We start from the raw sequence: 12,221 nt of genomic DNA, 5'->3' as shown, positions 1-12,221 counted from the left end.
GCTTGAAGAAGATATGTTATCCTTGTAAGAGTTAATTGTTACAGTTTTCCAATGGTAGTTTTAAGTGGCCAGTTTTGTTCAGATACTGTTTTTTAGCGGTTAAATTTGAATACTAAACTTCTTCTATATTACTGTTTAATTGTTATGTGATTTTTTAAAATTTATATATTATTTTAGTTTTGATTTTTATTTTTATTTTATTATTATTTTTTTAAAATGCTTTTTAATTATTTTAATAATCATTACTTTGACTGTTTCTTATTTTTCTTAAAAATATACCCTCTAATTTTCTGCTATAATCATATTTTATGATGTACCGGTTATTATATGTTTCATTTATTTATGTATCTTATTATTATTATTTTAGGTGGTATGTTTGTTTCATTTAGTTGAATTTTTTTTCAATTAGTTAAATATTCATTTTTCTATGAACTTTATCATTATCTTGTTGTTTAAGTTTGTAATTTATTTATTTATTATTTTTTTAATCAAATAATTAAAATTAATTATTAATTTTTCAAATGCTACAGATTATTATATTATTATGGTTATTTATCTTCGTCGCAAGTTTTTTGGGTGAAGAAAACGATTTTTTTAGCAATTATGATTTACAAAGAAATTAGGAAATATTTGTTCGATAATTATTTTTAAATTAATATATATTACAAATAAATTTTTATATTATTTTTAATGTAAAATCAATCTAAGTGTGGAAGAGGATAAAGTTTGATGGTGTGAAAGTATATCAAGTATGATTAACATTATGAGAGATTATATCTATTCTTAGTTATTTGTTATTTGTTTGTTATTGGTCATTTGATGTTATTGTGTTATAATTAAGTTATTGGTTATTCTGATGGATCATCAACGGACCAGAAATTATAATTACAAATAAGTTCTGTACTTATTAATTTTTTAATTTCTTCTATTTAGTTATTATTTAACATGTTTATAATATTGCTTTCTCTTTATTTCATTCTTAAAAAGTTTAATAATCATCAATTTTATTTTTTGGTATATTTTGTAGGTTGTTTTATTATCCAGGGAGAATGTGTGACTTTAACGGTGCTATTGATAATAGTTGTACTTCACAAATAAATTTTATCCATTATAATTGATAATTTTATAATTGTCTTGGCATTTAGTATTATTGTCTATTAAATTTTATCATTTATTCAATTTCATTAACTAATGTTTTTTTTTTTTGTTTGTAAGCTGTTTCAGATAAGACCTAACTACCTGCAAGGGGTTAGATGCAATGGAACAGTACACAATACACAGAGGAGCAATGGTATAATAATGAGGGAGTTGTTATTCAAGTCACTAAAGAAAATCCAAACACCAAGTACAAGCTCCACAGGTATTCGAGAGCCTGGTCTCTCCTGATGCAAGAAAGCAATACAAATCTCACATACTCTCTCTCCTCCTACGGACCAAACCTCTAACCAACTCAGAAATGACCAAACTAACCACCCTCACATAGCATATCGCCAAACCAACCTATGCTTGCCCATTGACCCGCTTACCCCTCCTAGCATAGGTGAAACAGATCTCGGGTTTATCATTACCCTCCCCAAAATCCTTAACCTTGTCCTCAAGGTCAAAAGAGGGGACCTGTGTACATATGGTGTCAAATAGCTCCCATACATATGGTGTCAAATAGCTCCCATGTAGCCTCAAACAAGGATAAGTTTCTCCATTGGATTAACACTTCGAGCAACGTCGCGCATCCAAAACCTCTGCTGGTTCTACAATGAGCTCAAGATCTGCAGTCAAAGTCAGAGGCAAAGTCGGAGAAGAATGGGCAGAACCAACTGCAGCTCTGAGTTGGGACACGTGGAAAACAAGGTGGACCGCCGAGGAATTGGGAAGGACCAACCGATAGGCCACTACCCCTATGAGATGCAACACTTTGAACAGACCATAGTATCGAGCTGTTAGCTTCTCATTCTTGCGGACGGCTAGTCTTCTGGCGGTAGTGACGAATCTTGACAAACACCTGATCACCTTCCTAAAATTCGACATGTCGACAGGAGGAATCAGTCGTAGTCTTCATCTTTTGCTGAGCACACAACAAATGCATCTTCAAGTCATCAAGGAAGGAGTCTCGTTCATCCAGCCATTGGTCCACGGCTAGGGCCGAAGTAGGCTATCCGTCTGTGGGTAATAAGCAGTACTGTGTCGCAACTCCGTGCGTCATGAGCGAAAAAGCTCTGCCCAAAAATGACTCAAAAACACCCGATCCCGAACAGAAATGATGGCGCGAGGCACTCCATGTAACTTGACCACATTTTGGAGGAACACCTCAGCCACAATCCGAGCGTTAAATGGGTGCTTGAGGGGAATGAAGTGGTTGTACTTGCTCAAACGATCTACCACAACAAAGATAGTATCCATCTCGTCCGATCTAGGCAACACCTCAATGAAATCCATAGTCAAATCCTCCCACACTCGTTCAGGCAACCCCAGTGGTTGTTATAAACCTGCTGGAGACATGGCCATATGCTTGTTCCATTGACACACCTCGCACTATTAAACAAACTCACTGACAGTTCGCTTCATGCCAACCCAATAAACATCTCCCCTCAATCGTTGATAAGTGCGAGACTCCCCCGAATGGCCACCAACCGGTGAGCAATGGTAGTCCCTCATGAAGTGGGGGATACGGGAGGAAGTGGCAGCCGAAACCAACCTGTCCTTGTATAGTGTACGCCCCCGAGCAACTGTAAAACCTGCGACTTCCTTTCCTTCTGTGAACTCAGTAAAGATGCGAGATTGAAAATGGTCTGGTTGCACTTCTTTGTCGACGGTGTCCCAATCCAACCATGAATTAAATGTAAGCACAATACACTCGCTAGCCCCCACACAGGACAACGCGTCAGCTGCACAGTTGCCCGCCCCCAGACAGTACTGAATGTCAAAGTCATAGCCAAGTAGCTTAACCAGACATTTCTGGTTCTCCGAAGACACAAGTCGTTCCAACAAGAACTTCAAGCTCTGCTGATCTGTGCGCACAACAAATTTGCGTCCCAACAAGTGTGGGCGCCACTTAAGAATGGCGAGAATCATGGCCATGAGTTCCTTTTCATATATGGATTTGAGTTGGGCTCGCGGTTTCAAGACTTGGCTAAAGTAGGCAATGAGCCGACCCTCCTGCATCAATACCGCCCTAATTCCAAATCCTGAAGCATTGGTAGGCCTTGGAGAAATTTGGAAGAGCAAGAACAAGCACTGAGATCATGGCCTGTTTGAGGGCATTAAACGTCTGAGTGGCTGCCTTTGTCCACCCGAAGTGATCCTTCTTGAGCTGGTCAGTTAGGGGTCGAGCAATGGCCCCATAACCTGCTACAAACTTCCGATAGTACCCTGTCAACCCCAAAAACCCACGGAGATCCTTAAGTGTAGTGGGCAGCGGCCAATCTATCATAGCTTGGACCTTGGAAGAGTCCACCGCCACCCCTTCGCCTGAAATGATATGCCCCAAATATTCTAACCGACGCTGGCCAAAACAACACTTCTTCACGTTGACATACAATTGATGGTCAACCAAGGTGTGCAGAACCATAGAGAGGTGCTCCTCATGCGTGGCTTCATCAGGACTGTAGACCAAAATATCATTGTTAGCTATATATATTAGTTGTTCATATTAACTATAAATTAGCTATCAATTAGGACTAATTAATTTCCTATTTTCTCATAGTTTCCTAGAATAGCTTCCCTAGTTTGTATATAAATATATGTTTATTTCTCATTGAAATATAAGTTAATACAATTCTCTTCACCTCTTGTTACATGGTATAGGTGTTATTGTCCAAATCTCAACAAGTATCTTGTCTCCATTGATGTTACCTTCATGGAAAACACACCCTATTTTTCATCCTCCTCTATTCCTACTCGTCAGGGGGAGGATGATGATGATTTGGTGGTATATTCTATCACTTCTTCTGCCCCTGGCCCACTTCCTGAGGAATCTCCTATTTCTGAACTTATCTCAGACACTACTCGCAGTGAGTCTCCTATTACTCACCCTGTCTCAGCCACAGCTCCTGACATGCCTCTGCCTCCTATTAAAGTGTACACCAGGCGTCTGCCTCCTGTTTCATGTCCTGCACCTGCTTCTTCGTTATCAGATACGGTCCCAAGCGATGATCTTCCCATTGCGCTACGCAAAGGTAAACATCAGTGCACTTATCCTATTTCTTTTTTTATTTCTTATAATCACTTGTCATCTTCTTCTTGTTCTTTTATTGCTTCCCTTGATTCTATTTCGATTCCTAATACTGTTCGTGAAGCCATATCGCGTCCTAGTTGGCATGATGCAATGATAGAAGAGATGAATGCTTTAGATGACAATGGCACTTGGGACTTGGTCGATTTACCTTCAGGAAAACGAGCCATATGGTGCAAATGGGTATTCACTGTTAAGGTCAATCCAGATGGATCAATTGCTCGATTAAAGGCCCGTCTTGTTGCTAAGGGTTATGCTCAAACCTATGGAGTGGACTATTGTGATACTTTTTCTTCGGTTGCTAAGTTGACATTTGTTCGATTGTTTATTTCAATAGCAGCTACTCATCATTGGCCTCTACATCAGGTAGATATCAAGAATGATTTTCTTCATGGAGATCTTCAGGAGGAGGTGTATATGGAGCAACCTCCTGGTTTTGTTGCTCAAGGGGAGTCAAGGCGAGTCTGTTGTCTTCGAAAATCTTTACATGGTTTGAAGCAAAGTCCTCGTGCTTGGTTTGGTAAATTTGGTCAGGCTGTTGAGAAATTCAGTATGCTGAAAAGTAAGTTCAATCATTCTGTGTTTTATAAACGATCAACTGCCGGTATCATTTTATTGGTTGTGTACGTGGATGATATTGTTATTACTGGAAATGATACTAGAGGAATCTCATCTCTTAAGTCTTTCATTCATACTCAGTTTCACACGAAGGATTTGGGGGTGCTCAAGTATTTCTTGGGAGTTGAGATAACTCAGAGTAAACAAGGTATTTTGCTATCTCAAAGAAAGTATGTCGTTGATTTGTTGACTGAGACAGGAAAATTGGGAGCAAAACCTTGTAGTACTCCAATGAGTCCTAATGTGCACTTTACAAAAGATGGGGAACTATTTGAAAATCCTGAAAGATATCGCAGGTTGGTTGGAAAGTTGAATCATCTTACCGTGACTCGTCCAGACATTGCATTCTCAGTTAGTGTTGTCAGTCAGTTCATGTCATCTCCAACAATTCATCATTGGGCAGCGTTAGAGCAAATTTTGTGTTACTTGAAAGGAGCATCAGGACGAGGTATCGTGTACGCAGATCGTGGGCACACTCATATGGAGTGTTTCTCAGATGTAGATTGGGCAGGTTCTAAAGTGGATAGAAGATCCACTTCAGGTTATTGTATTTTTGTTGGAGGGAATTTGGTCTCTTAGAAGAGTAAAAAGCAAAATGTTGTGTCACGATCAAGCGCAGAATCAGAATATAGGGCTATGGCACAGTCTGTGTGAGGTAATGTGGATCTATCAGCTATTCACTGAAGTAGGACTTCAGACTTCAGTACCAGCAAAATTATGGTGTGATAACCAAGCTGCTCTTCACATTGCATCTAATCATGTGTCCCATGAGCGGACTAAGCACATCGAAATTGATTGTCATTTTGTTCGTGAGAAAATTCAGCAAGGCTTGATCTCCACAGAATATGTGAAGACCGGTGAACAACTAGGGGATATCTTTACAAAAGCATTAAATGGGGTGCGGGTTGATTATTTTTGTAACAAGCTGGGCATGATTAACATATATGCTCCAGCTTGAGGGGGAGTGTTAGCTATATATATTAGTTGTTCATATTAACTGTAAATTAGCTATAAATTAGGACTAATTAATTTCTCATTCTCTCGTAGTTTCTTAGAATAGCTTCCCTAGTTTGTATATAAATATGTTTATTTCTCATTGAAATATAAGTGAATATAATTCTCTTCACCACTTGTTACAATCATCAAAGAAAACGAGCACAAAACGGCAGAGATATGGCTTGAACACTTCGTTCATGAGAGACTAGAAAGTGGCTGGGGCGTTGGTAAGACCAAAGGGCATGACCAAGAACTCGTAATAGCCTTCATGTGTACGGAACACAGTCTTGTGAACATCCGCTGCCCGGAAACGAATCTGATGGTAGCCCGATCGTAAATCCAACTTGGAGAACACCTTCGCCCCGTGCAATTCATCGAGGAGCTCATCGATGACAAGAATGGGAAACTTATCTGCCACTGTTTCCCGATTAAGTGCCTGGTAGTCAACACAGAAATGCCAACTGCCATCCTTTTTTACTAGTAAGATCGGGCTGGAAAAGGGGCTAGTGCTCGATTGGATTATCCCAGCCACCAACATCTCACCCACCAAACGCTCGATTTCGTCCTTCTGAATTGAGCACAGTGGTAAGGTCGAACACAGATAGGCAGCAAGGATGTTGAAACCCCAAACATAGATCGAAACTGCTCCAGAATGCCTGCCATGGAGTCGAGAATTGGAGGGGAGGCAGTAGTCACCGCCACACTGCCCAGCTCGACCCAAACCCCTTGCCGCTCATGCTGGAGAAGTAGCAGCATGGACTTGAGGGAAACCCGAGTTTTGTGTAAAGAGGGATCACCACGGAGAGTGATGGCTTTTCCATTGACCTTGAGCTTCATAACATGGTCCTTCCAATGGTGATAGGTGCCGCCCAAGGTTTCCATCCAATGGATTCCCAGAAAGACATGTATTGCCGAAGGGTAACGAAAGAAAGTCGTCAATGATTTCCAACTCTTGCAAAATCAGGGGTACCCCGCGACATATGCCTTCTCCTCGGACAGCCTAACCCATGCCCATTTGCACCCCATAAGACTTGGTAGTAGAAATGGGAAGGGACAGCTTGGAAGCCAGCTCGGGGGTGATAAAATTGTGCGTGGCCCTGCTGTCGATGAGGACCACCACCTCTTGTCCATGGATGCTGCCAAGTAGCTTCATCGTCTTTGGTGACGTCAACCCAACCACAGAGTTGAGGGATACTTCGACCAACTGAGCTTCCGATGGTCGGAAGGGGTAGACCCAAAGCTTCGTCAATGGGATCTTCGTCACTCTCGTCTGAGGCCTCATCTTGTAGCAAAATGATCTGGAGCTCGAGAAACTTACATTCATGACCCCAATGCCACCTGCCATCACATCTAAACATACACCGTGCACTTTCTGATCCTTGATCTCCGCCTCCGTCAAGCGACGATAGGCTGTTGTGGGAGTGGTCGGTGAGGAAGCTTTGGACAAAGAAGATGAGAACGTACTCTTCGACCCAGCCACTTGCAACATTCCTAAGGGTCGGGTTGGGCTTCCCTTGATTTGCCCACTACGATGGGCCCGGACAAGGGCCTGATTGGCCTCGATGGCCTCAGCCGACTCCATGGTTTTAACTAACCCAGTGGCTCCAAAATTCGCAATGGGCCTTGTATTTCCATCTTCAAGCCCTTGAGAAAAGTGGACTCGAGTTTTGAGTCGGAGACGATACCCATGGTGGAGGCAAGCATTTCAAATTGCCTCCGATACTCCTACACGTTGAACGTTTGTTGAAGACCAAGAAATTTATCGAACACTGTTCCCTCATGAGTTGGGCGAAATCGGCAAATGAGCAGAGTCTTGAGTTCATCCCAAGTGTCAATCAGACGTCAAAGGGTCTCCCAACAGAACCAAAACAGACATCACCGCTGCCTCAAGTTGTTCCGCCGTCGACAGCCGCTGCAACCCAAAATACCGATCAGTCCGATATGTCCACTCATCCGGGTATCCACCAAAATAAACATGTAATTCAATTTTTCGAGCCCCAAATTCCGAACTACGACCATCCAACCCATCGCGCAGACCACCACTGCTGTCGCTGCCGTGCATCGACCCGGACGATGGTGGAGCATCCCCCGGCCCACGGTTGTTTGGACTGAAGCCACGGTTAGCCAATTTCGTAGCAATGAAGGCTTGACCCTTGAGGACCAAGTCGAGTTTCTTCGTAATCACTGCCAAGTCATGATTATGGGTCTGAACAGTCTCCTTCAACACCCCCACATCGCCTTCAATAAAACAACGCGTGATTCCATCCGCATCGCCGGCATCCACAAGACCGGACTACGTTGATACCACTTGATAAGACCAGACTACTTGCAAGGGGTTAGATGCAATGGAACAGTACACAATACACAGAGAAGCAATGGTATAGTAATGAGGGAGTTGTTATTCAAGTCACTAAAGAAAGTCCAAACACCAAGTACAAGCTCCACAGGTATTCAAGAGCCTGGGTCTCTCCTGATGGAAGAAAGCAACACAAATCTCACATACCCTCTTTCTCCTCCTCCGGACAATATATCAGCTCACCTCTAACTAACTCAGAAATGACCAAACTACCCACCCTCACATACCAGATCGCCAAACCAACCTATGCTTGCTCATTAACCCGCTTACTCCTCCTAGCATAAGTGAAACGGATCTTGGGTCTATCAGTTTCTCAGTTATATAATAAAAATGTGTGGAGTAGATGGTGGTGCTAGATTGGATTCTTTGGCTAGATCTTCCGGATGGATTTTGTGGGCATGTATTATTTAGCAGTTGTGTCTACTTTTGCTAAAAGTTACATTTTACAATGACCCTGGGTCTTTGTTAGAGGTTATAACAAGTTTGTTATCTAGATCTCTAGGAGTGTCACTAATCCATGATTCGTCATTTTATGGTTAGTTGCACATGCTCTTTGAATGGAAAGAAAACTTGTTTAGTTAGAAAGTGTCTCATTTTCTTCGGGATATTTAGACTTTCTAGGTTGTACAACATTATGATCAATGAATTTATCATTGCTAAAAAAAATACAACTTAAAAATTTGGATATTTATGATATATATATATATATAAAAAAAAAATATTATAGAAACAAACATTGTTAGTCTTGCCCTTCACCATTGTTGTGTGTGGCCGAACAAAGAAAAGGCACAATAAAATAATAAAAGAAGCAAGGCAGTAGTTAGTGGAAAATCCATATTGTCTCTGCTTCTCAAAACCAGAGATATGATGAGACAGAGAAGTATGAAATAATAAAAAGGGTTGATCAATATTCTCAGATCAATCTAATGTATATATGCAATCGTATTAAAATTCAAGTCCTAAGGTACGTGTCTATTGTGTCTTGTACTAGATCAATTTAATGTAAATGATCTCTGCTGCATCTCCTCAAAATCAGAAGCGCACGTAAGAGTTTTAACAACATTACTATCTGTTTTCAATCATCTGTGGAATTAATGAGTTTTATTCTTCTTTCATTTACTGCGTTTCCGAACTAGAAATACAATCGCAATAGAGCAAAGGGTAATTGCTAGTTTTACAAAGACGAAAAAATTAAATTTTATCAAGCAGGTGGTAGCTATGCCTAAATATAACTATTGTTTTTAATAATTTTGAATTTTATAAATCCAAAACTAACAACAGTAACTTTCTAACTCTGGTGAGAGATTTGAAAAGTAAATTTAATGATATTATAGGAAACCAAAATCAAAATGAGAGATTCAAATAAGAAAGAATGTTACCACATGAGATACTCTGCTGATGCTCGGCCGGAGGAGATGATTGGTCGGAAGACATTATCAGACGGAGGAGTTGATCGGCGTCAGAGGAAATGGACGGTGGCAGAGTGGAGATCGGCACAATCAATGGATAGAGAAAGTAGGTGAGAGAGGGATTGTGTAGTGTTAAATTAATAAAACCCTTTCAGTACAAGCAAATGTGGGTCCTTTTTTTGGCCATGTGTTACATATGGAAAAAAAAATATCTGTCACTTGCTCTAATCGGTCATGGAACCGGTTGACAAAAATATTTGATCTGATGGTAGAAAGTAAGGGCATAAATGTAATTGAATTCTCAAAAATGTATGGGGCATGTAGTGCACCAATATTTGGAATCTACTCTCATTGTTTGGATTGTTGGGTAAAAATGATGTGAATTAAAATTGTTAATTATTTTATTTTGTGAGTTATTGAGTTTTGGTTGTGTGCACCAATGTGCATGATTAGTAGAAATGTACATTAACACTTATGTGTGTGCATGGTATGCATGGTGAGCATGCATAGTAATTTTATTCGGGAAATTTGATAAATCATGCTTACATTAGCTTAATAATTAAAATTTGAACCAAAGTTAACCACCATATGATACAAATGCTTATCTTTCATTTAATACCAAAAATACCCCTCTCATAACAAAATCCCATACCTTTTCTCTCTAAAATCTTGCAAAAAAGATACACATGAGTAAGTAATTTTCTTTGATTCTTGTTGTTGTTGGTTGTTTTTATGATTTAGATTGCTGTTTAGATGTTGGATCTGTAGTTTGTTGGTATTTTTTGCTGTTTTTTGGGTGAAAATCGTGGTCTGTGAAAATCTGCGTTTTTTTTTGTTCCTTGAATTTTTTTCTAAATGCCCGATAGTGTCCGATATAGGCCCGATGCAGGGACGATAGTTGTTGGGTTTCAAGGTTAGTGATGAGGTCCGATGGCCACCCGATGCTTGCCCGATATGTTTTGGTTACCCGATGGTTGCCCGATATTTATTTCATTCTACAAACCCTTTAAGTACGATAATGGATCGATACTAGTCTGATGCATGCCCGATAGTTGTTATTAAGTTAATGCAGACCTATTAGTACGATTGTACACGATGGTACCCGATAAGTGCCCGATGCTTGCCCAATAGTACGATGGTACACGATTTTACCCGATGGTACACGATAGTGATAAAAAAACGTAATAAAAACCGTACCTTTCGGCTTTTCCCCTGCCCATTTCCCGTTCCCTCCCAAATCCCAACTCTTCACTCCCACAAAACCATCGAGCAACATAAGTACTCACACCCGACGCTTCTCTCTCCCTCACCCACCATCACCCGACGCTGCTCTCTCCCTCACCCGACGGTCGGAAAAACCCCCACCGGAGACGTAGAAAAACCAAGCCCCAACCCCCACTGGAGACGAAGAAAAACCAAGCCCCAACCCCCACCGGAGACGAAGAAAAACCAAGCTCCAACCCCTCACCGGAGAAGAAAAACCGACACCCCATTGCGCAAAAATGTCTAGGGTATGTGTTTTTTTTAATCTCTTCTCCATTAAAAAATGTTATAGTATGTATTGTTGAATTTGACTGTGTTAAATCTGACTGTGTGACATCTAATAAACCGTAAAATTTTGAAAAAAAATTCTGGGTTTTTTTAGAGGTACGATAAGGTACGATAGTGGGTCGATATGGGTACGATAGTATTTGTGTTTCTCATAACTTCAGGTTGAAGATGAGTGTACGATAGGGGTACGATAGTGGTTCGATGGTGGTACGATAGGTTGTGTTTTCTGATAACTTGAGGTTGAAGATGGAGGTACGATAGGGTACGATGTTGGGTACGATGTGTGCCCGATAGTGGGAACAAATTGTTGTGTATGTTATAATACGATGGTGTACGATGTGAGGTACGATTGTGCACGATAATGTTATAGTTCCAGTTTTCCATTGGTGTCCGATATGGTGCGATAGATTCCGATAGTTGCTCGATAGTATATTGCAGAATATAAAATTTGATGTTTTTTTTTGTTATTCTATTTAATTGGGTATTTATTTGTTTTATGCAGAACTTAAGACCTCCACAACTGATAGTTCCAGTAGAGGAACATTTTACGGGACGTATCACTTGGCGCGGCAGTTGGTACTTTCCAAAGATTAAAGCAAAATTTATACAGTGTGGTTTATTGGATAGGGTGAAGGAATCCCCTTTCAAACAGTTCTTCATGGCGGAACCATTAAATTTTTCTGGTGCCTTAGTCCATCAATTGTTGTTGCACAAATTCAGAGGGGAGAAGACTGACGAAGTCCAGTTTTATATTGGGAAAAAAAGATGTAGATTTAGCCAATTGGAGTTCGCTTTAGTTACTGGTTTAAATTTTGAGGCCGGACCGTCTGAAGCTGAGATTAAAGCGAAGACCACTTCGGATCGGTTGATTCTTGAGTACTTCAATGGTCATTCCCCAGTGAGCATAGGGCAACTGCGCAGAACTTTTGAGAGTTGTCAAATAGTTGATGATGTGTACAAGATGGGTTTGTGCTTATTAGTTGAGGGTGTTTTGAAAGGTCGTGAGGAGAAGTTGATGGTTTGGACTGACATGCTGAAGATGGTAGACGACGTTGACTTCTTT

General features: G+C 40.5%; 1 protein-coding gene across 3 annotated transcripts in view; it reads right to left on the bottom strand.

The window, feature by feature from the left end:
- LOC133818975 (uncharacterized) overlaps positions 1-9,766 on the bottom strand; it is a 29,251-nt gene extending 19,485 nt beyond the window's left edge. For 2 of the 3 annotated variants that reach the window (XM_062252111.1, XM_062252113.1), the window contains exon 1: positions 9,578-9,749. In XM_062252111.1, the coding sequence (XP_062108095.1) occupies positions 9,578-9,632 (55 nt within the window). In that variant the 5' untranslated portion in view covers positions 9,633-9,749. Of the gene's footprint in view, positions 1-9,577 lie in introns of all 3 variants that reach the window. The other variant, XM_062252112.1, reaches the window with a different exon arrangement.
- Between the last annotated feature and the right edge of the window lie 2,455 nt (positions 9,767-12,221).

Source organism: Humulus lupulus, chromosome 2, assembly GCF_963169125.1.
Source record: "Humulus lupulus chromosome 2, drHumLupu1.1, whole genome shotgun sequence".
Classification (NCBI taxonomy): Eukaryota; Viridiplantae; Streptophyta; class Magnoliopsida; order Rosales; family Cannabaceae; genus Humulus; species Humulus lupulus.
The sequence above is the reverse complement of the archived record's forward strand: the minus strand, read 5'-3'. Positions and strand labels throughout refer to the sequence as shown.